We start from the raw sequence: 25,937 nt of genomic DNA, 5'->3' as shown, positions 1-25,937 counted from the left end.
GGGTATGTACTGCATTAGAGAAGTAGTCCTTGTTATAGCCCCCATGCACCAGAACAGGAAACTGTCTGAACTGAAGGAAGACATAAATGGTTTGAACATGAGGGAGGCAGAAGTGGTTGGTACTAATTCTTTTAAACAGTTAGGTTCCAAAGCTACCTGTCAAACCATTTCTCTCAGGAAAGCACACCTATACATAGCATACCAAGAAGACGGACACCCAGGCTTCAGCTGCAGGTCTAAATTGCACTGTGCAATTTTTCCTGTTACTTCTTGAGACCAACATATCATGAAACTGAGAGGTCAGAGACTCCTCAGGGTGGCTCTATGATCCCAAGAAGTAAATTTTTTGGTTACATTTTTTGTAGGTTATAATATATTGTCAGTTACTTATTATCGAAAGTAACCCCAAAATATTTTTCTGACAGTATCTCTGGAGACTCTGAAAATCTGACAGGCTGGAGAAGTACAAGGTATAATTTCATTATTTAATGTAACAGGAAATTAAAATGGGACTTTTCATATTGTCTCAGTTTTGGCTAAGAATTCCAAAGCCAAGCAATATAGAAAAAATTACTCCCACATTCTGAGGCAGGGTACCTAATGTAAGACATGCTAAGAGGCAGAAGTTTCTTCTGCCAGCATTAGCTCCTCTCCTACTTCTGAGCTATGTGAGGGAGGGCAAAGAATTCATGGGGAAAGGTGGCAGCTGCTGGGAGGGAGGATTTCTTTGCAGAATTGTCAGTATACGCCTTTCTCACATCCTGGTAAGGGTGATAGAAGCATGTCTCCCTCATCTGAAGCCAAGAAAAGAAAATCAGTCAGAAAGCATAAAATATTTTCTCTGGAACCTGGAAGACTCCAGATCTGGTATCTGAAATGAATGAATGAATGAGCAAATAAATAAATAAATAAATAAATGATTTAAAGCTAGCAGCTGGCTAACACCCTGTTGGGTAGAATAATGAGGCAGAGTGGAGTTTAGTGGGGACAAGGACACAAGAGTGTTTCCCATGGGCCAAATGCAGAGCCTGCAAAGGGATACAGTTGTAGATCATCTGAAAAGAAACTTCACCAAAGAGATCTACCCAGACAGGTAAGGTGACCTTGGTAGAAATCAAGGGCTCAGGGAAGAGTATTAGTTGGCCAGTTGTAGGAAGAATCATCCCTACAAAGGAATTGCCGGTAGGAGATGTCTGATGGGGCAGAAGGTTCTTGATGAACCCTGTAGAAGAAATTCCTCGCTCAAGATGGAATCCAGTATCTAAAAGATGCTACACCCAAAGGGCACTGTTATCAGATTGCAACAGTACTGGTTATATAAAAATGTAGTCTTTTCCTCCAAATTTTCCCTCCTTTCCAGGCAGGACAATGGAAGCGACTTGAAGCAGTAGCTAGCAAGTCATGGGAGAATTGGACCACAGAAGGGAGAAGAAGCAAACCCCTTACTCCTTCCCCACTGCAGATTTAATTTCCTGGGACAGCAATTGGCAGCCAAGCCAGTGGTGATGTCCAGTGTTCAGAGGTGGTACTGCTGATTCAGTCTGCAGCACTGGGGCACAAGGGCAAGGGAAATGTGACCAGATCAGTTCTGCCGCATAGGTTGGACATAATTTCAAGCTGTATATCTCTGATAGTGTTTTTCTAGTTTTCTTGATAATTCTGTGACCTACCCAGTATCCTTTAAGTAAATGCTTTATCATTTAAAATTAGTCAGAATTGATTTCTCTGACTTGCAATGAAACCAATTAAAAAACAGTACTAGGAGTTTTGTAAGAAAACAGACCACTAGGGAAATGGGCTGATCTGGGATTATTTGACCTTGTTGAGGCTAAAAACAGAGAAAATTCAGTTGACTCTAAGGAGTAGGATCTCTTTTGGTGTGCAGAAGTAGAACAGTTAATAAACAATCAACTCTGATTTCCTGGAAGTAAATAAGTATTGATGGCAAAGCCTTGTGGACCCCAAGGTTTTTGCCGTAGAAGAGTTTTAAAGTGTGTGAGTCATTCAAACACTGTGGGGATAGATGGTTATTTCTAAAAGTTCTAGACAGTGGGTGAAAGAGATTTGTAAATCCTGATGCTCAATCATGTCTGGGCTCTAGTTCAGCTTCTCTGCCATTTGCTTGTCTTTCCCATCATGCTTGCAAGATGGCTGCTGCAGCTCCAGCCTCTCATGCCCTTATATGATAACATCCAAAGGCAGGAGGGAAAAGGTCTTCTCTTTATCCTTCTCCTCCTCCCTTTTTTTAAATCAAAAGGGAAATTGCTCCCCAAAGCCCCCCAGCAGACTTCCTCTTATATCTCACTCAGCAGAACAGAGTCTACCCCAAGTAAATCACCAGCAAAGGCGAATGGGATTATAGTTTAACTCCTGGAGCTGAGGGAGAGTCCCACTTTCCCTCAGCTCACTATTCCTGTTCCCTGAATAAAGCTGGGGTTCAGTTTGTAAGGGAGAAGTCAGGAATGGCTAGTAAGTAGATACCAAGTATGGGCAATACCATCTTTGGGTGGCTCTCATCTGTTTGCAGAGTGACCTAAAAAACCGTCAGCTTTGAGTAGAACGTGGAGCAAAAGAAGTCCAGCTGGTCTAAAATGCAATGAGAATAACTCCAATGCTTTTTTTTATGGACTGAATGGTGTTTAAGTGTCCATGGCAGGATGTTGTATGGAGCCTGAGGCAAGCCAATAATAGAATCATGGTGGAGAATGCAGAGTGCTAGAGCAAAATCAGTCATGATTAAATGCCTGACCATGAGACACTAGGTGATCATACTATCTGCATTTCTCAGCATGAACTGGGTACTATTTGAGCCACAGAATTAGAAGACTGGATATGCCCAGGAGGATACCATTTTCAAATGGAAGTGATATAAATAAATGTAGGACTGGAACCAAACAGATCCTGAAGGCACAGCAAATTGCCTGGGCAATTGATTCCCATTCCTGTTGCATTACCACCCCTTGAGGTTTTCTATGATCAGTTCATAGAGAAGGAAGAGAATTTCAGCTTGGTTTACAATGCTCTGCACAATACTCTGGAAGTTGGTAGAGGAGACTTGGGAAATCTTGCTTTAATATGGAACTTCAAGCATTATCTCTCTGAGTCCTCCTTGAGAGGAATAAAAATGGCCTGAGGTTGGATCTATATTGATTAATAGGCAGTAATTAATTATTTGGTCAGATGATCAGGGACTTTGAAAGGATGAGGTTGTTAAGACTGGTAATAAGGTGGTCTGAAAAAGAGATATGCAGATGGACCTTTCATAATAGGCACTGAGTATAAGGAAATTTATGTTCAATGTGAATCTTACCAAAAGGTTTGATTCTGGAAGAGACTGTCAATAATCAAGTAACCAGGGTGACCCATCCTGGGGATGGTTTTCAGTAGGGCCCGCATGCTTGCTCAGTGTGTTTGTAAATGTAGTGGCCACAGAGGTAAGCATAGGTGCAACAGCATAGACAGTCTTACCAAGGCTATTCCATCTCTGTTACTGCTCATTGCCCAGACTGAGCACCCAACAACCTGCACCCCAGGGCGGTACAGTAGCTTAGGGGGACCAGATGGTCGCTCTGTGACAGGTCCCCTATACTGGGTCCCTTTCATCATGGAGGGGGCAGAAATTTGTTCTCACTGGGATCAACCCTCATTCTGGATCTGGAATTGTTTTCCTAATCTGTTTTGCTTCTATTTTTATCATCCATAGATTTAACAAAATAAACAGATTCAGACACTCAGATTAAAAAAAAGTTAATATAGCAAAGGCATAGGCTTCTAATTATTCTGGTGTTTTAGAATAGTTAATAATTCCATATCATACATACGGCAAAAGGGAAAGTGCTAGTGATTACTTTTAGTTTGGCAGAAAAATTAAGACCAATTAGAAATACAGAGATGTCAATTACAGTATTATTCCCAGGTCAAAACCTTATGAATAAGATGATCAGAATTGCAGATTCCTCCTGAAGGTTATTTTCACAGGACAAGGCAACATATTCTAAAGTCTTTGGCATCTTAAAAGAACTTTTGGTTTAAATAACATTAAATTAACAGAGAATGGATTTCTTTTTAACAAAAAACAGAAGACATTCTAGTAACAGATGTGAATATTCACACATCTCCGTATTGCTGAAGAGAACAAATTGATGTTCTTGGGAACATCCTTAGTTTAATACCTTATCAATTCAGGTTTTTAAAAGTAGCTTGTGATGCAGAATTTTATTTCTCTTCATAGCAGAAGAAGGGACATCTCTTTCTCAGATTTCTTTGGTTAATTATAGACTCTCATTTTTAAGATCGGCTTCTAAAATTTTATTAGCTATAATATAAGCAGGCATATAGAACAGAATTTTATTGGCAGAAATGGAGAAAGGTATAAAAATGTTACTTAACAATAAAATTAGTACGTGATTTTTCTTTTATATTACTAAATGTAGTATTTATTTGTAATTTCCTTCTAAAAAGACCTTGAAACTTCAGAGAATTCAAATGGTCTATCCTTAAAATGATAGATTAACAGCATACTTGTTTAGTAGCATTCCAGAGAGGAAATATTTAGGGATTTTATACAGCTCAATATTTATCAACAATGGAGATGGCTGACTAAAGAATATATAAATATAGCCTGCATTTACTAGTATATTATTTGGGTTAGGTATATTATTCATACAGCATATGGAATATTGAGTTTAAATATAGTTAGAGATACTTAAATAGAAATAAAGATAGTATGGTGGTAGAGGAGAAGGGAGCATGTCACCTGTCTTCAACTATAAGAGGGATTAAATTTACCCTGTGATGCTCCAGAGAGCAGAACCAAGGAGGCAGACTTCAGCTTTAACCATAAGGAAAAACCTGGCCTGTGAAGGTGTTTAGCCCAAGGTTGACCAACAACCTGTCAGGCATATATATATATATATATATATTTTTAGGATGAATTTTTTAAAAAAGATTTTTATTAAGGTATGATTGATATACACTCTTATGTAGGTTTCACATGAAAAACAATGTGGTTACTACATTTACCCATATTATCAAGTCCCCACCCATACCCCAATGCAGTCACTGACCATCAGTACAGCAAGTTGCCAGAGATCCACTATGTCCCTTCTCTGTGATACACTGTTCTCCCCGTGATCCCCCACACCATGTGTGTTAAACATAATACCCCTCAGTCCCCTTCTCCCTCCCTCTCCACCCACCCTCCCACACCCCTCCCCTTTGGTAACCACTAGTCCCTTCTTGGAGTCTCTGAGTCTGCTGCCATTTTGCTCCTTCAGTTTTGCTTCATTGTTATACTCCACAAATGAGGGAAATCATTTGGCATTTGTCTTTCTCCACTGTCAGGCATATTTTTAAAAGAATTTATTCATTGAATTTGGAACTGGAAACCATTCATCTTCCTTGGCCCAATTTCTTATTTTGAAAAGTTTCACAATTTCAAAGTTTGTATAACAGGACAATGAATGCCACTATGTCCTTCACTTAGATGTAGCAATTAATATTTTTTTGTCACATTTACTTTCCCTCCGGCTCTTTCTCTCTCTCTCTCTGTCATTTCCTTGCTCTCTGTCTTTCTGTCTTTCTTACACACACACACACACACGTGCACCCGCGCGCATACACACACACACACACATGCCTTTTTGATGAGCCATTTAAAAGGAAGTTGCACATCTCATGAAACATATCCCTAACTTCTTCAGCAAGTATCTCCTAAGAACAAGGACATTCCCCTACCTGTTACTATCCATCCTTAAGATAATGTGCAGTTTGAAGATTCCATGAATCTTCAAGATATTTTTGGCTTGCTTATGATGATTCTCATAATGAGGTTAATATATTTTGCCCTGCCTGCTTCACGGGGTACGTTTCTGGAAGGCCTGCTGTCTGCAGGGCACTCAAGAATATGAAAAATGACATTGCCCGCAAGAAATTATGGCTCAGTGAAAATTTTGGAGAACCAGACAGAATAATGTACATGAAAATACTTAAAAAAAGCCAGTATAGTATAAATGACAGTTATTTTCTCCCTGAATTCTTTTTTTCCAAAGAAAATAGAACCTAGGAAATGGAATAAATGTTTAAAAAAAAAAAAACACCAGAGGGTGCTGTAGTAGCATTTAGAAAACAATGACAGTTTAAGATAATTTGAAGAGACAGTTAATATGTATTACAACTGCATTTTTTCTTTCTCAGAAGAATATCTGTGATTGTATTGCCTTCTAAATTCAAGTATTGTTCACCCTATTACCTTGCATTCTTAAAGATGTGTAGTGATTTCAGATAAAAAGTCATTTAAAAGTGAGAAAAAAATTGACCATTTTACTTTAAGTCAGAGATTCCAAACCTTTAAAGTAATGTTGTTTTTCTTTGGAAGGCTGGAGTTCCATTCATGTTTTGTTTTAGTGGCTTGACATCCTAGAATTACTGTAACTTGTATTGTTCCTACTATTCAATAAGTAATGTTTTAAAGATGATAAACAAATGTGAGATCTCTCAGGAAAAGCAATCACCAGTAGTTTGCAGAGTTTTTAAAAAAAAATGTTTTTAAAGTGCAGTGTTTAAGTGGAAGCGTCTTACATATTACCAAATATACTATTGGTATATGACTTTTGTTGTTTATGGAGTATCATATAGAAAGTCCGCATTCATTTCTCATTTTAAGAGATATATATGTGGTAACTTAGGTATTAGGTGTACATTTTGAAGAATTATACTATAATTACATTTATTAGGAGTTTCAATAGGGTGCATAGATGAGAAAACGACCGCTTGTTGCCAAAGGAACGATCAAGGTTAAACTTTAAATCCCATATATATAAGTTTGGGTTTTCATTGACTTTATAAGTAAGTCTAACAGTCTTGTTAGGAATAATGAGTTTTTTTTTTTTCAAATCAGAACCAGACATGGAAAATTAGAAGACTGATAGATAGGGGCAGGGACACTGACTGGAGAGAGAGAGAGAGAGAGAGAGAGAGAGAGAGAGAGAGAGAGAGAGAGAGAGAGAGAGAGAGAGGGAGGGAGAGAGAGAGGAACCAGTGCATCACAACTTAGCATAAAAATTAATGCTCATAAAAACTATTCTGAGTTATTTTAGGATTAGATTTGAAATTCTCTCTTTAGGGAAAAAGAGGAATATAGAAACTATTTTGGAAAAATTTCATTCGAAAGCGCTAATATGAACTATTTGGACACATGAGGATGAACTTCAGAATCAAGCAACATATATTCATTGAGCATCTCTAATAGAAGGATAGATTCAAAGATTGTTCTACCTTCAAGAGTTTACGAAAACAAATTTGAAAACCTAACCATGGAAGGGGCATATGTTAATATTTCAATAAAGATGCTAAGAGCCACAGGATGTAAGGGAAGGAAAACAGCTTTGTTGCTGCCAAGATCTGAAAGAGAGATGGGTCTTGCTGGACTTGGGAAGGATTGAGGAGGCCGAGGAGAGGAGGGGAGGGAATGAGGAGAAAGAACACAACTGATAAAGGGAATACCATGAGAAAGACCAACCACCTGTTGGGTGTGCCCTACACCCCACCATCCCAACAAAGGAAGCATTTACAGCAGGGTCACTAGCTTCCGTTTATAATGAAAAAATATTAAATAGGAATTAGGAATATAAGTTTCCATTTTGAGATACTACTGACATCCTCAGCCAAAGCTTCAGAGAAGTTTATCTTCTCTCAGAGTTCAACATGTGGTAAACATTTTTCCTTCATTTTTCTTTTTTTTTATTAAGTTATCATTGATATACAATCACATGAGCAACACTGTGGTTACTAGATTCCCCTCATTATTAAGTCTCTACCACATACCCCATTACAGTCACTGTCTATCAGTGTAGTAAGATGCTATAGAGTCACTACTTGTCTTACACTGCCTTCCCATGCTCCCCCCCTATGTTATGTGTGCTAATCATAATGCCACTTATTCCCCTTATCCCTCCCTTCCCACCCACCCTCCCCAGTCCCCTTTCCCTTTGGTAACTGTTAGTCGATTCTTGGTTTCTGTGAGTCTGCTGCTGTTTTGTCCTTCAGTTTTTGCTTTGTTCTTATACTCCACAGATGAGTGAAATCATTTGATAATTGTCTTTCTCTGCCTGGCTTATTTCACTGAGCATAATACCCTCTAGCTCCATCCATGTTGTTGCAAATGGTAGGATTTGTTTTCTTCTTATGGCTGAATAATATTCCATTGTGTACATGTACCACATCTTCTTTATCCATTCATCTACTGATGGACACTCAGGTTGCTTCTATTTCTTGGCTATTGTAAATAGTGCTGTGATAAACATAGGGGTGCATATGTCTTTTTGAAACTGGGATCCTTCATTCTTAGGAGTGGAATTCCCAGGTCAAATGGTATTTCTATTTTTAGTTTTTTGAGGAACTTTCATACTGCTTTCCACAATGGTTGAATGAGTTTACATTCCCACCAGCAGTGTAGGAGGGTTCCCTTTTCTCTGCATCTCCGCCAGCATTTGTTGTTCCTAGTCTTTTCTTTGATGTTGGCTGTCCTAACTGGTGTGAGGTGATATCTCATTGTGTTTTTAAATTACATTTCCCTGATAATTAGTGATGTGGAGCATCTTTTCGTGTGCCTGTTGGCTATCTGAATTTCTTCTTTGGAGAAGTGTCTGTTCATATCCTCCGCCCATTTTTTAATCTGGTTATTTGCTTTTTGGGTGTTGAGGCATGTGAGTTCTTTATATATTTTGGATGTTAACCCCTTGTTGGGCATGTCATTTACAGATATATTTTCCTATACTTTAGGGTGCCTTTTTGTTCTGCTGATGGTGTCCTTTTCTGTACAGAAGCTTTGTAGCATGATGTAGTCCCATTTGTTCATTTTTTATTTTGTTTCCCTTGCCTGAGGAGATATGTTCAGGAAAAAGTTGCTCATGTTTATATTCAAGAGGTTTTTGCCTATGTTTTCTTCTAAGAGTTTTATGGTTTCATGACTTACATTCAGGTCTTCGATTAATTTTGAGTTTACTTTTGTTTATAGGGTTAGACAGTGATCCAGTTTCATTCTCTTACATGTAGCTGTCCAGTTTTGCCAATACCAGCTGTTGAAGAGGCTGTTATTTCCCCAATGTATATCCATGGTCATGGTGACTCTTGGTTCATCAGGTTATAAAGTAACTAGGCAGGTTCAGATTTAGTCAGATAGTATTCCAGATTATTCCTGGTGTCTTCAAAATGTTAGTACTGTTCGAATACTGTTAATAATAATAATAAACAATAATCAGTGTAATTTTTATAATAAATGTAACCCAAACCAGCAAATAATTTTTGTATTTTCATTTCAGGAATTGGTTTAATCTTTCTTTGTAGATACCCATTTTGCTAAGCCTAATTTCTTTTATCTTGTCATACTCTTCCGTTTTTTGCATTAATAATACTTTCTGTAGGGTGCTAGTAAGCTAGGGGAGAATCTAGGACCCTCACTTGACTCTGTGTGAGGTCCTTGTTGCCCAGTGGTGCTGCAGAGAAGTAGAGCACATCAAGGTTGTAGTGAGGTTTTCATCTTGGAATAATCACTTCTGTTGACTCTCCTGTAGCCTAGGGCAAATTTGGCCTCGAAAGAAGGGGTGGTTGGTGTGTTGGGATGCTACTTTTTGAAAACCCGAATATTCCTACTCCTGGATAACTCCTTCAACAAGTAGAAGTGAAGAGGGGGGTAAGCCTCAAGGACACAGAATTACTTATCTCGGACTTGATTGCTAGAACTGTGGAACCCCTGGTATCAGCAGGTTGCCATACATAAAAGTTTTTTCCACCCAGGAGCTGGAGCTACACCTACCTGTGGCAGGAGAACTTCTTTGTCTTTTCCTCACTATGAGTTAGGATCACTGCACTTTAACAGGCCAGCCAGGCATTGTGTTCCCTCCGCTGCCTTGCTTTTTTCTATGCAATTAATATGGCAGGATGCCCCATCCTCAACTGTGCTTTGTCTATCCATATGGTAAGCACACCTGGAAAAGTCTATCCTCTGCTTTCTCTGTTGCCACCTTTCCATGTGTGTGGGCATTCAGGTGGTGTTCTCAGTGGGCCAGAGGAGAAGTAGCACATTCAGGTGTGTACCTCTTAGCTGCATTCTGCTACTTATTACCAGGCCTACTTTAAGAGTATGGGAGACTTGTCCAGCTATTAATAAAGTAATGCAATATTTTCCATGTGGCTGCTACTTAACATTCCTTGTGGTATATTCCATGATTGAGAAGTCAAGGAGGTAATGGCAGAGGAGCTGTAAATGCCAAACCCCAACCTAACTTGACCTTGAGGACTACTCCTTACAGGTATATATGAAGCTTGTGTAAGATATTGCTGGGCAAACAGTAAGTTATGTTGTATAACTTAAATAATACTTGTTCTTTCTTTTCTTTTTATTGAACTTCTTTTTGATATGTTGTAGCTAGCACATTTGAAAATTAGGAAGTGTATGTCAGTAGAGAGATTTTCTCAGGTTTTTCTCCCAAGGAAGTAGCCTGGGTTCTCACACCATGGAGCTATTTTCTCCTTTTGCAACATTTATTCTGTGCTTCAAACTCCTGTCATTTAACTTAGGCTTTTCCCCCTTTTTCTTTTGTGATATCTTCTCTTTTTGTCCTGTATGTCATTTATGAAACATTGTTCCTGGTGTTTTGCTGTTTGTTTCTATTGACCAAAGCATGCTTGATCATTTTAGTCAAAATCATTGATCCTAGCCTTGTCCACTCCCCAGCTTCTAGGGATCTCTCCATTGGGACATTTTTACAAATCAGTTCTCAGAGTCTATGCTAAGGGGGCAATATATAGCTAAACTGTGGATCAGAATGTCTCTCATAGGAGACCCATGACAAAGCAAGAGAATGAGAAAATTAGGGCATTCTCTAAGTATCCGATACCTGCCACTCACTGCTCACATTGCCATGGTTTTCACCTGGTTCTAATAATGAAGGGCCTGGAGTGGGCACTCTGTGTCTATTGCAGAACACGATCCCAGACCCAGGGCTGCATTACACCAAAGGGACCTGGTATTATACTATAGAAGCCTTTCTTTCTAGGGAGCAGCCCCAATTGAGTTAACAATCGTTCGTATGTATCAGTTTATATATCATTGCTCTATGTTGGAATATGTAGCGCATGTCAGTGTACCTTGTAGAAATAGAGTAGGAAGCTTTTCTTTTTCACAAATGGCAATTATTTAATCTTTTAAGCTCATCTAGCGCCCCTAGTGCTGTGGAATGTATCAGAAAAGACAGACTGGTTAGTTCTTACCATCAAACAGAAGCAGAATCATAATAAAAGTTTTTCAGACCACTCACCCATCTGCTTGATAATTTACCTTTTTCCTTGGTACATTAGGTCAAATGCCTCATGGATTTTGTCAAAAGGAAGGGTATCAGTTATCAGTGCATCCAGATTGAATTTCTTATTCTTATAGTCAGTAACCAGCTTTGGAACAGAATCAATACTTTTCCAACCTGTAATTTGGCCAAAATGCTAAATAAATACATGGTGTTTGATGTGAAGAGGAAGTTTAATCAGTGTTTGTTGAATGAATGAAGTCTTTAGGTCAGATTTGGGTTGCTTCAAGTAAATTACTCCTCCACCCCCATTTTTATTGTTCTATATACTTTTATCTATTTAACAATTTTTCTTCATAGGAAAAAATACATTTATTTTCTATTTCCCGATAAGAAATTATCTGTTTAGTCAAAGTTTACTTTTTGTTCTTCTGTGTTGGTTTGTTTTAATACAAATTGAATTTCAGTTTGCAATTTGTAGTTATTCTTCTACACAAACTCTGTTTACTTCCAAATAATTACTGGAATATATTTTATGTAGTTTTTAGATATATTCTAGAGATGCTCAGTATTTAAACAAATTATTTTCCTTTCAATAATCTTCATTATAAAAATTTCAGTACCTACTATGGAGAAAATTAAAAAAAAAAAACTGACCACCAAAGAATGTTCCATTTATAGTACGGCCCATTATTAGCTCCACTGGAGAAATAGTCAATCCTTTGTCACCAATGGCTACTCCAATGAGAGTACATGATCCCCCACCTGCTATTGTGCAGTCCAGGGCTGCTTTCTGAAAGATCAAACAAAAGACTATCTTAGTAAGTAGAAAAGTAGAATATGAACTTCAGCGTGAGTATTACAGTGTTTTTGGAAAAATTTATACAACTCTATATATAAGATAATAAGACTCAAGCCAATGAGGTCATAGTATTGTAGCTTGAGACTTTGAGACTCTAGTGTTCTGTTACAGATAGAATATCCAATAAAATTTTGAGCTTCATCAAAAAAGATATTGAAAAGAAACAGAACATATTATTTTACCCTATTTAATACCATATTTAATACCAATATGAAGCTGAATCTAGAATGTATGTCATTGTATATCAAGAAAAATAAACATAAGTAAAATTTAGGAAAGATATGTAGAAGATATTATATACTCTAATCAACAAGTTTTTGATGATCTACTGTGGTGTGTATACTAAAATAGTTGTAATTCCAGGGGCATAGTATCACAATCTTTAAAGTAATGAAGAGAGGGTGAATGAGTGTATACAGGAGCCTAGGCAGTGAGGTACACACTGTAAACATAGTAGATCTCCATGTAGGATATATACAAAGAGATGCTGTTTAAAACAGATGGCAAAACATTTAAACAGAAAACGACTCTGGCTGCTGATCATCAAACATTTAATTTGCTTTCCTATGTTTTTTAGCTCTCTTGCAGTCAGGTAGAGTCATGTGACTACAACTGGCTACAGGCAGAAGTGATGTGTGTCATTTCCTAGCTAAAACAGAAAAGCCAGTGTGCAGCCTGCCAGCTGCCCCTTGTCCTGCTAAAACAACCAAGATGATCTCATGTTGAGATTGTGAAGCCACAAGTTTGAACTTCCTTGATTGCTGGGTCATCTCATGGAAGGCAGTGGCCCAGGGAAGTGCATTGATCTTTTCATGAGAGAAAGGAAAACATTGTTATGTTAACCTACTGCAAGTTTAGAGTTAATATAAAAATGTTAAGGATTGAAAATATAAAAAAGTTTGAGAAGGATATAAATTTGTGGAAGGCCTTTACACATAGAAGACCTATGATCGATAGATGAACATTTAAAATCTTTTGAGACAAATATTACAGGAAAAAAGCATAAATTTTGTCTCATATCCCTTAGTATAATCAATGGGCAACTTGATTCTGACCTTTCAGGTAATTTTTACTTTTAAAAAAGTCCCAAGAAAAGCTTAGAGAATATAGTCAATAGTTCCATTTCTATGCTGACAGATAGTAATTATACTAGTTAGGGTGAGGATTTAATAATGTATGTAATTGTTGGATCACTATGTTGTATACTTGAAGCTAATATAATATTGTATATTAGCTATATTTTAGTAAAAAAAGGTAAAAAAATAAACAGTATCATGTAATTAAAAAAAAAGGAAGCAGAGCCCCTTTTCATCACTGATCATTGTATGAAGGAAGCAATAGTAAATTCTTCCCCTCTTCTCTCTATTATTAGTGATGGAAGATGCAATGATCTAGAACTTTTAGAATCTATTTTGGAATTTTTATTTGAATATGTCTTAGTTTCTTGTTTTGAGACTTCCTAACATTTGTAACTAGCAACTGTTCTACAGAAACATTTTTGTTTTACTATATAAAGAGATCCATGGAGAGGGGAAAAGACCACAGATGGTACTCATTACCTTAAGGGAGCTGCTTACATTGACTCCAATTTTTTTTTAATGTTTTTCTTGTTGTCTTTTCTACATTTCTGAACTTTATACCCCCAAAAAAGAATTAACCTTTAAGTAATGACTTAAAATGGGTATTTTATATAAATACTGGGTTTTATTTAAAAGCCTCTAATAACTTTTGATGAGAATCATTTTTAATTCTCAAAATCTTATAAAATTGTCAATTATTGTAACTTTCTAATTCTTCTGTTGGGTTCTTTAGGTTGCTTTAGAGCATTAAAAGTCATTGAAATCAAGTTCATACTCATTATTGGAATCTCCTTTACAACCTAGAAATTTTGTTTTCCCTGGTTACGGAAACTTGGTGGAAGGGTAGGTAGCTGATATTTTTGTGATTAAATAAATCCATCTCTTTTTATTTGGATTCTGTATTGATCTGTTATATAATTTAAAATATGTTTCTTGTTATAATAGAGATAGAACCTGACAGTTTTATATAAGTGGTTCTTAACTTGAGAAACTTGTAAGTAAATATTCATGGAATATTTACTCATGGAAATATTCCAGGGTATGGTCTATTCATTGATACTTAAAAACAAGTCTCTGGGCACTTCTGAAATATAATCAGTGATGAGAATCTCTGTATTAGAAAAATAAGGTAAATAAGCTGAATTTCAATGTTTATGAGATATATGAGCCATATAGGTAGTGAAGGAATGGATGTGGCACATTGCAAGCTGCAGGTGCCAAGGACCATTTTAAAAGCAGACCTGAAGCTTTGAACACAGGGGAGCAGTGCCAGACAAGGAGTCATTAATGTATGAATTTTCAGTAATAGCTAACATTTATTGAGTGCCTGTTACCTGTCAGACCATTTTTCAAGCAGCCATTCTGAGAGGAAAGACCCTGGAACAGCAGGCTGCTGCTCTCACCTTCTCTTCCTGGTCTCCATCCTCTGGGGATGCACCAGTCAGGGAAGAACCAAGGGGAGGAACCCCTACAAAGCCTGTCGTGGGAGGCTGAAGTACAGAATTCTATTTTTTATAACATCCCTAGAGGAGGATTTTAAGAGCCAGGCTGAGGGAAGGTGTAGATGATAGGGAGTAGCACCACACCTACTTCAGAGTTCTCACTAATGAAATAAGAAGAATCCATAGGCAGATGATTTAGTTGATGAATTCTTTGGTCATCTCATTGAAAAACAACAACAAAAATGAAGAACACAAAACTCTATTTAGTGTCTCTGAGCAAATACGCATCAGGTGAACATTTGCTGGAGAGTGAGACTGGACTCCGTCAGTCTAACGTTTCCCTGTTGCCTGTGCAGTTGGCTCTTTACTCTGCTCTTTTGGAGTAGGATGGGGAGGGCTGGCTACCTGACCCTGCAACCCTGGAGTCGTTCAGGGCCCCATTCTCACGAGGGTCCTGCAAATTATGCAGCCCATCCTGATGAGGAGAAATCTAAATGATACAAAACTGTAGTGTTTAGGAAAAAGAGATCTACTTAAAATTTTGTAGTGTGTTTTTTTTAATTGAAAATTTCAAATACAACTTGGGTCTAATTTTGCCACCCTTTTATTTAGCTCTGATGGTAGAACTGGATTGTTTGTACACTGCTAACCTCTTCCTACTCTAAGATGGGAGTGGATTCATGATTGTTAGGGCTGGCACCAGTTACTCTCTTTTATTACCCTCTCTAAATCCACCTTTTCTGTATTTTTCCTCACTTCTCATAGGCATAATTCTCTTAAAGTTTTCAGTTCTAAGTTCTCTTCTAATTATTTTTTGCTTAATTTCATGTGCAAGAATAAGCATGAATATTAATAACGCATTAAATAATAATTAATATTTACTAATATTTCATTCGTGTAATGTATAACTAATATGTTACTAATTATTAATGTATTTCTAATACATTAAATATGTAATTTATATACATTTATTAATTTTAAACACAAAATAATTATATATATCATTATCAAAATAATTATAAATAAACATTATCAATGTTTATTAATGTTAATGCATTTTTTAATTGTATGTTATTATAAAAACTCTACATACCATAGTTTCAGATCCACCTGCACAGTCAAGGGCAAAATCCACACCTCCATTGGTCATTTCAATGATGACCGCCTGGATGGGTTTATCTAGGTCTCTAGGATTGAGGCAGTCAGTGGCTCCAAGGGCTTTGGCCCTAGTAAACTTTTCACTATTGATGTCAATAGCTATGATTCTGGAAGCTCCTGCTACTTTACAACCAATTAGAGCAGAAAGACCAACGCCTCCTAGGCCAAAGATGGCACAAGTTGAACCAGGGGTGACCTGCAGACAGGAAAATTATAAATGAACTTTTAAAGTAGTTGGTCCCTACTTTTTTTTTCTTTAAGGGACAAGTGAGGGAAGGCAGAAACATATGAATAAAGACAACTTGTCATAAAACTAAGTGATATAGCCCATGGGGAAATCCGCCAAAAATGTGAAAATGGATGAGTAACCCACTATATTTGGAGAATCATTTGAAGGCCTTTAGAATTATCAGCTAATAAGGAATAAACCCAAGTGAAATTCATTGTCTTGTTTTCCTTTTCCTTTTAGTGTTAATGTAAAACTCACACATTTTTAATGGTCCATTACCCTTTTTTAATAGATCACAAGTAATTTGATATCTGTATTTCTAATGGGCCTTATTTGGTTGTGTTTATGTTACAGGTGGTTTTGAATGACCATTAGTGTTTCTTTAAATGTGAATTAACTCAGTCAACCCAGTCATAAATTCATTTAAATGGAATGAAGAGTGAATTTCTTTGCATGGCATTAGGGGATTTTTATTATCTAACTCTGTTACCTTCTAGCTTGATCCCATGATAGTCCCAGTACTGCAGCCACAACAAATGTCACCGTTTACTCTCCTCATGCCTTAGTTCATGCTCTTTCCTCATTCCATCCAAATAAGTGAAGGAAATCTTCACTTATTTCCTTAAATTAAAATAGAACTAATACTTCTAGGCCTAAAAAATAATACTTTTCTTGATTGTTCAATCAGAATCAGTGTCTACCTTTTTGCTTTTTTCTATATCATATAATTTATAATCTGCTTTGATTGATTTTGTCTATGTGCCTGTTTTTCTTTAACAGACTGTAAGTTATTTGAAGGCATGTTATCTTCTACATGCTACCAAGGAGTCTTTTGTAGTTGGATCTTAAATGAATGTTCATCACAATGAATTATATAGAAACTTAATATACAAAATGATACGGAAAGATGCTATAACTGTAATACATTATTCCATAGAGTGATAAAGAGGCAAAAGAGATGGTTAATGAATATTTTCTAATGGTAATAAAACTGTTAGTATTAAAGCATAAACAAGAGGGAAAGAGAAAATCTGCCCAGGGAAGCATAGATACATTCTAAATTGTAAACAAAATTATTAATTAACAGAGAGAATGTACATCTCTTACTTTAATTTATGCATGATATTAGGTATGCGTACACTGGCTTTTGTTACTCAGGGGAAATAAAGTATGTATTTTGAAAATATTCACAATATTGTTCTATTTACACTATGTAGTATTTGCTATAAATTGTGGTATGTGTTTAGTATGTTTCCAAATATATTTCTCCAGAGACTGTGTAAAAAAGTTGCCTGCCTCATTGAAAGTAGAAATGAATTTTTCTCATTGCAGCAATGTTGTACACAGCTCACAATAGTGTATAAATTGAATGCACTGTACTAATTGTGTTATACAGCCAGACCCCTGTGTGTACAATTGCCTTTGGTTGCAATTCTGTGGTGGTGGTGGGTTCACAAAGTACCCCCCATTTGAAAATAGGACAGTACATAGTAGATGATTATCTATCTGCGGATAACACCCTTAATATCCCCCCAAAAAAGGTAGAGTACTAGAAGGTGATAATCTACATGGAGTCCAGTAAAGAGTGTGTGTGTGGAGAGGCTTGAGGGCTGGGAGTGGCCCAAAGATGATTAATTCTTCCCTGAGTCTCCAGTGCTGTTTAGAGGAGAATATGCCTTGACTGCTGAGGTTCACATCTGCCCTTAACTCCACCCAGCTAACAACACCTTTCCTCCAGGAGCATTCAGATTGTAGTTTGGCTTCCCATACAATTTTTAATTTTTATGACTGTATGAATGAATGAATTTTTAGAGAGAGATTATATACTGATAGCCAAAAGTAGCATTCCTGTCTGTTTGGCTGATACAATTCTCAATGAAAAGTCCTATCTTGATATTCTGTGTCTTAGATCAACCTCTTATTTTGGTTAGGTTGATTTTGTTTCCTTGACACTGAACAACTCTAGGTAATCCAATAAAAAGAAAAAATTTGATTGCAAAGTTGAGGACAAAGCCTCAGCTAGATGTTTTAAGGGTTGTATAAGAACCTGGTTTTATTCATTCATTCACTGAAAAATTATCAAGCTCCTGTTATCTTCCAGGCACAGAGAGGCTCTGGATATATCACAATGAATAAGAGAAAGTTCTTGCCCTCAAGGAGCAAATAGTCTGATAGGGAGGATAAGTAAATGGGAAATTTCTCTACAGTGTGATAAGAGGGAAAACCAGGGCTAAACACGCATACTGGAGGCAGGGGGAAGCAGGGGACAGGGAGGGATACCCAATGCATGCCCAAAAGGCTGGAGTAGGTTTCTAATAGGAAATGACAATTAAGTGGAGTCAGTCAAAAGTGGTGGGAAGCTCTCCAAGCAATGTTGGTGGAAGCCAGATGTGGAAAGTCCAGAGGCCACAGTGATGGAGCCCTGAGACTGAGGCCCAGGTCTGGGGGAACAGCAAACCTGAAAAGGAAGTAGAATCATGATGGCCTACTGACAGAAAAGTGGAATAATGAAAAAGGAATTAAATATTCAGACTTGTTTAGAAAGACTTCCCTGGTTGCATTTGGTAGTTTGGAATCAAGAATGAAGACTGATGTGAAGATTTAAATAAAAAGGTTGTTTGAGGCATCCAAGTGATATTGACATCTTTTTAATCTCTCAAACAGCTTTGTAGAAGCTTCTAAATTTTACATGGGATTCTAGGGACACATATTGCCTCCTTCAGGGCTGCCACCTGAGACCCTCTCTTGAAGTCAGAAAGGGACAGGATGAGAAGCAGAGATGAATTACTACAGTTTGAGGGAGAGGCAGTGTCAGGGAGGAAGCAAGCATGGTTATGTGGAGATGGATGGGGGTTCCTGTAGTTTGTTGCATTTTTACTGGGTTTGCTGTCCTAGGGCAAATATCCATATGTAGGGGACATATTTAAGCATGTGTATTTAAATCAGAGGCGGTCTATATTCTAACACATCAGTTTAGGAAAAGAGACTAACCTTAACTGGGTGCCATGTATATGCCAGCTGCTAGACCAGATGTCTTACATGTAAAATATGATTTAATTATCCCCACAACTATTTGTAGTAGATACTATGGTGGAGAGAGAGGATTGGAGCAGTTAAATAACTTGCCTAAAATAATAGGTGATAAATGACAGAGTCAGGGTTTGAAGATTAACAGTAGCTGCTTTATCACACTGCCTCCTAGTAACTTCTACTTCACAAGGGGTGATTAAGCATTTTACCTTCGCAGTGTTGATTGCAGCTCCATAGCCAGTTGAAAATCCACATCCAATCAGACAAATTTTCTTTAAATTAGCATCATCATCTACTTTGGCAAGATTAATATCTGACACTACAGTATACTGAGAGAAGGTACTGGTCCCCATGAAATGGTAAACTGGTTTTCCTTTGCAGGTAAACCTGCTGGTTTTGTCTTCCATTAGTTCTTGGTCAATAATAGGATTTTTGACTCGACTAGAAAGTTAAAAAAGTTAAAAAAAACAAAGAAGAAAGAAAGCAAATTATCTACTGATCACTTTCCTGGAAAAAAATTTAGCCATTATACATTTGTTAAAACAATCTTATGTGATGGGAACACTGAGAAAATAATTTGAGACCTTTTACCTAAATATATAGTTAAACATAGTCTAAAGATAGTAATTATAATAAAATGAACTTTTTACTGAATTCACATGCATTAATTCTTAAATATTTTTTAATGGAAACTCAAACATATATAAAAGTTGAAATAACAGCATGCTGAATCTTTTTAACTCTTAGCTTCAGCAATTATTAACTCATGGCTGATCTAGTTTAATCTATTCCCTGCCCTCCTAAACCAGCTCCTACTCTTCTGCATTGGACTATATTGAAGTAAATCTCAGAAATCACTATTTCATCTGTAAATATTTTAGTATGTATCTAAAAAAGATATATATATTTTTAGGTTTACACATTGCATTTGGTTGATATATCTAAGTCTTTTTTCAATTTATAGGTTTTTCACCTCCCTTCTTGTTTTTTTTTCCTTGTAATGTATTTGCTGAAGAAACTGTCATTTTTCATGTAGAGTTTTCCTTATTTTGAAGTTTTCTGATTACATTCCTGTAATCTGTTTTACCATATTTCTCTGTCCCTGTATTTCCTCTAAACTAGTAATTCTTTTTTTTTTTTTTTTTTAGGAGAGCAAGGTACAGGCTTTTATTTAGAAAAAAGTGAGAGGAAAGAGCTCCTGGCTCATGCCAGGAGGGGACAAGAGAGCCCTAAGCTAGTATTTTTAATCTAAAATAAAATTCTAATTCAGGTTTTATGTTTTCATAAGAATACTTCAAAGGTGGTGGTATTTTAATCTGGAGCAATATAATTCCTTATTATCCCCCTTATTGTTACATTAGAAAGAATTAGTGGTCATTTCCAAAATTTTATTTCATTAAGAGTTTGCAAAAGGGTGTATTAATTCTTTGACTATCTGTAATAGCCCTGTGAAGTAAGCATTATCATCTCCATTTTATAGATGAGGAAATCGAGGCACAGTAATATATTTCAGACTAATACAATTTTAACTTCTGAGATACCTGGTTTCAGTTAGCATGAAGGACAAATAGGTCGTTCTATTGTCTCAGTAAAGAGAATAAAGTGATTAAGATTTGGGACTCCGGGGCCAGCCTGCCTAAGGTTCAAACTCTAGCTCTGAGACTTAAATCTATGTGGCCTTGGAATGGTACTTTACTATGCATCATTGCATTCCTTTCTTATTCGCTGTGGAAGTAGCTATTCTGAATTTGGCATTTATCATTCCAGTGATGTTTTATACTTTTACTACATATATATGTAACCATAAACAACATATGGTATTTTTTATATATGACATCTTACCAAATATATCCATCAACAACTTGCTTCTTTCCCTTAATATTATGGGTGTGAGATTATATGTTGATACATGAAGATCAATTTTAGCCTTTTTCATTGTTACATTGTATTTCATTGTGTTAACTACATAGCAATTTGTAAATCTGTTTTCTTACTGATGGACATCTGTGCTATTTTCAGTCGCTATTGTAAACAATGTTACAATGAATATTCTAGCCCCTGTCTCTTTGGGTGATTTTTGCAACAATTTCTTGTACACACCTAGGAGTAGAATTTGTCTAGATGGTATGCACCTCTTCAACACCATTTAGGTATTGACAATGCACTACCCAAAATATTTTTATCAAACTAATCTGCTAACAGTATATAGAACTTACCTGAGTTTTTGACAAAGATTCGTGAGTGGACTCAGACAGAACTTGCATTTTTTACATTGAGGAGTATAGAGTGGAATTATTTTGTCACCTAGAAAGAAATTACATCTTATGTTCAGCAGAAAGTATAGGTGGCTACAATAATTTGTTACTCTACAGGATTGCTGATTCCTCCAAGTATTTCATAAACTATCTTTTTTCTCCTCTGCTGGTCTGTCAAGCAACAAATCTGTATTGATACCATTAGGTGCAGAATCCTGTCTGAGACTTTACTGTCATTGCAGCTCTCTGTATCATGACTATTTGCTTATTACACTTATAAACACACTGAATGGAATAGTACACCCTTATTTAGTAGGAGAGGTAGACAACAATAAGCTAGCTCTGGAGAGTAAACTTTATGTCACCACCATGTTTCACCATTTAATTCACTCTCAAATTCCACATTTTTCTATTTTTTACTCATTTTCAATTTAATAATAGTTTCTATCCGTTGGTGACCATGGTCCAATAATATTAATATTTGTCCAACATTTAGTATGTGTCAAGCACCATTCTAACTGCTTACATGTATTATCTCATTTAATTTTCAGAATAATCCTTTGCAGTAAGTACTGTTTTCTCCCCACTTTAGAAAACAGAAAAGTGACTTTACTAAAGATGGTCACATAGCCAATAAATGGCAGAGCTGAGACTACATTGGGCAGACCCAAAACTTTTGGAAACAGTTTGTTTCTTTGATCTTGTTTGGAATGGAAATATACAAATTATCTCTAAATTTGGAGTATTCTCATTGAGGGAGGAAAGTATGATATAGTTCTTCCTGCCTGATAAGTGAGGATTACATAACCCATATTCCAGTATTTGGTGGATCTGTTATAAAATGTGAAATAAATCCAGCCATTGGCATGCTTCATTTACATGTTTTTATTTTATGGCCTTCCAACAAGACACTTAAGGTAACACTGACATATGAATATTTCTCACTTAAGCTACCCATAAACCCTCATTTAAAAATTTTTTATAATATTAAGTTAGTTGTCTGTTTTATTTAGAGAAGTTTGTTATAAGTTGCCATTGTGCTCCCATGAAAACTTCAGTTTAAGATAACTGTAGTTTGCTTCATAGGACAATTTCTCATAAAAAAAGGACCATATATCCCAGATTTTATTTAATTTTTAATTAAAGTGTCATTGATATACAATCTTATATTGGTTTCAAATGTACAACATAGTGGTTACCCATATTATTATCCTCAACGCCACTAGTGCAGTTACTACCCAGGTTTTACTTGACACTTCCGATTTCAAGTACTCTGACCCATTGTTAGACTGTGATAGATTATGTGTCTCAGTTTTGTTTTGGAAAAGATGCCCCACCCCCTATATAAAAAGAGATCAGTCATAGCATGCAAAGCCAAGACTGTGTTGGGAATTATCCCTGAAATATCCTGGCATTTCCATTTAGTTGGAGTCAGAAAATAAAATACCTGGTTTGAAGGCAGTCACTCCTGGTCCAACACTTTCCACAATTCCTGCACCCTCATGGCCAGGGATCACTGGGAAAAGTACCTCCTTAAATTTCGGATTGATGACGTGAGCATCAGTATGACATAGGGCAGTGGCAATTATCTACAAAGCAACCACAGACTTGAGTTTTGTTTTGTAATTATTTTATCATTGAGGTTCTTAGGTGGATAATTTTAGGCCCAATGTCACCTTGAAACTTAACAACACTTTGAGAGCTCAATAAAAGAACTGCATTTTGGAAAAAAAAGAAGAATTAAAAATATGTTAGGATATATTCTTTTCCTCTTAAAATAATGTATCTTTGTTGTCCAACTTTCACTGTCACTGGAAAATCATACAAAGATTTATTGTCTCCAGGAAGGGAGAGGTCAAAGGTAATAGGGAAAAGTCTATTAGGCAGAGGGAGTGGAGGGGAACACAGGTTTCTAGGGCTTGTCAAAATTTGTTGAAACTACTTGAAATGAAATAGAGATAATCAAACTTTTATAGTTTAAAGTGAAACATCAAATGAAGGATTGTCAAACTTAATTATTAATGTATGCCTCATATTATTTTTCAAGATTCCGTTTATGAGGATACCTGTTCATTCTCAGGTATAAATCCTTACTCTGCTGGTTCTGAAAAATGCAACTTGGGCCAGCTATGGGGAAAATGGAGAAATTGTCCCCACTTGTTGTCTGTGGTCATTCTCTCCTCAGTGTGGGCTCTTCTCCATGCAGACCCACTCCCAACCCTTCCTCTGGGCACTCGAGACCTTTATGCTGCCTATGTCAGCATTTCAGATCTTTCCTCTCTCTTGTTTTGAGCCAAATTCTGTCTTCCTTTTAATAACACTTTCTATTAGCTGGCAACTGGAAAACAAAAAGGAAGTTAACTAGTTCTAATCCAAAATGAATTCCTTTGTCTGATTCTTAACATTAATGATTAATGTTAAGATAGTTCAATTAAATTTAAAGCTCCTTATGCATAACAACTTATAATTTACCCCTTTGGGATAATGCCTGTTTTTATCTGAACCTAAAAATGTAACTCCCCCATAGTGAAAACTCCAGGGACTTTTAGTAATACCACCTAGGCTTGACCTGACAGAAGCCACATCTGCACGTAGTGCCTTGTCTGTTCTGTAGGGGTAAAGTCCCCACTTACCTGAATGCGAACTTCATGAGCCTTAGGGGGAGCTACCTCAACCTCTTCAATGCTAAGGGGCTTGCCTGCTTCCCAGGCAACGGCTGCTTTGCATTTAATAGTCTAAGAAAGAGAGAGAGAGAGAGAGGGAGGAGAGGAGAGGGGAAGAGAGAGGGAGATTAAATGTATAATTATATAAAGTACAGTTAATTAAAATTGTATTTTAAGTAACACTGAAAGAAAGTGGAAAGAAACAAACCCATAATCCTCTGTTTTAACTTACTACTTTTGCTTTTGGTATGATTTTCCAAGTCTTTGACCACATGAATACATACTTTTTGATAGTTGTTATACAATTTTGAACTGTATTTTAAAATATACTAGTCTTATAAATGAAACGTATGTTAATTATGGTAAGTTTCAAAATATAAGTAATAACAAAAGAAAGAAAATCCACCCATTATTTTATCACCCATTTTATGATTTTCAATGTAAATCTCTTAAGTATCCCTAAATGGGATCATGTTGTATGTAATATTTTATAATCTACTTTTTCTACTCATTAATATACTATAAATATTGTTCATATTCTTCTCTAATGTTATCTCTAACAAATGCAAATTCTATTTGACAGTTATAGTGTCGTTACTCAAATCTCTCTTTTTTTGGTCATTGAAAGTAACATTTAATTGAACACCATGTATTAAGCATTTTGGCAAATCCATAGTAATTTCCTTAGAGTAAATTACTAGCATGGGGTCATCATAATTCTTTTGCTCAACTTTAAATTGCTCCTTTTCTGAGAGTAATCCCCGAAGGAAGCTTTTTAGAGCAAATGTATAAAGAGACGAAACGAACATGAATTCAGCAGAGAAACAGTATATTCACTTACTTTGCTGTTGGTGCCCATTTTTCTTTGGAAAACTAGCTTTGGAAGTTTCTTTCTGGTTTAAAAAGTTACTATACTTCTGTCCAGGGTGCTCTGTGTCCTGTAATGAACTGTTGTTGCATAAATACCATTCCTGCTCTTTTTTTCTCCAATCACTTTCTGTCCTTTTCTGTTGCTGTGATACATAGCACTGCCCATCTCTCACCATGTCATTTGTGCTATCATGTTTCAGCTGCATATCCCCATTGCTCCTAACAGTTATTTGGAGAAGGTTTTTGTTTATTCAATAATTCCCTTTTACTGCAAAATATGATAATAGAGTAAAATAGAGTAAAAAAAAAACAGGTGAGTTAACACATAATTATAAAGTAAATGACATTTTTCTGCCCCAGAATCCTTCCTGTACCCATTTCCTCCTTCACAACCCTAATAATTTCTGTGCATTTTTATGAATTATGCTTTTCAGTATAATATAGTTTAGTTTTACCTACTAACATACCAGTAGCAATGTATCAGAGTTCCACATCTTCAGCTATGCTTATGATTGCTGGACTTTAAAACTTTTGACAATAATAAGTAATTGTGTTTTTGATTTATATATCTCTGACTGTTAATGAAGATAAGCACCAGCAGAGTACTGGAGCCAACTCACTGATTTTTGGTCTGCTTATCCTATTAACTACCGAGAGATGCTTTAAAATCACTATTATGAATCTGTTAATTCCTAATAGTTCTTTTCTTTTTGCTTTATATATTTTGAAGCTTGATATTAGTGCATGCAAGTGTTCTGTATTATATGTGTTTTAAAAAGTCTTAACTTTTTAAATCTTTAAAGAGGAATCTTTAAATAAAAAGGTGTAAAAAGAAGACATGTACATAAAATGTGGAGGGGGAGTAAAAAATTTATTGCTGTTAGAATGCATTCAAACTTAAGTGACTGTCAACTTAACATAGGCTGTTATATATATATATATATATATACAATGTTATATATAAACCCCATGGTAACAAAAAACCAACAGCTTGTCTAGATACACAAAAAATAAAGAGAAATAATCTAATCATAATATTAAGGAAAATT

The 25,937-nt window shown here is 36.2% G+C and overlaps 2 protein-coding genes across 10 annotated transcripts in view; one reads left to right on the top strand and one right to left on the bottom strand.

Annotated features, from left to right (window-relative positions):
- C5H4orf17 (chromosome 5 C4orf17 homolog) overlaps positions 1-25,937 on the top strand; it is a 268,239-nt gene that overhangs the window by 12,606 nt on the left and 229,696 nt on the right. The window lies entirely within an intron of this gene.
- Positions 8,984-25,007, bottom strand: LOC108405569 (all-trans-retinol dehydrogenase [NAD(+)] ADH4). Of its 2 annotated transcripts, XM_017673807.3 has the most exons (9): positions 24,860-25,007; positions 23,989-24,090; positions 22,803-22,944; positions 21,317-21,404; positions 19,310-19,541; positions 15,777-16,037; positions 11,958-12,093; positions 11,339-11,477; positions 8,984-9,230 (listed from the first exon to the last, which is right to left on the bottom strand). In XM_017673807.3, the coding sequence occupies exons 1-9, from the start codon at positions 24,875-24,877 to the stop codon at positions 9,206-9,208; spliced, it is 1,143 nt and encodes a 380-aa protein (XP_017529296.1). In that variant the 5' UTR covers positions 24,878-25,007; the 3' UTR covers positions 8,984-9,205. The 2 variants fall into 2 exon arrangements, with proteins under 2 accessions (XP_017529296.1, XP_073093355.1); XM_073237254.1 differs by lacking the exon at positions 11,339-11,477.

This window comes from Manis javanica, chromosome 5, assembly GCF_040802235.1.
Source record: "Manis javanica isolate MJ-LG chromosome 5, MJ_LKY, whole genome shotgun sequence".
Taxonomy (NCBI): Eukaryota; Metazoa; Chordata; class Mammalia; order Pholidota; family Manidae; genus Manis; species Manis javanica.
The sequence above is the reverse complement of the archived record's forward strand: the minus strand, read 5'-3'. Positions and strand labels throughout refer to the sequence as shown.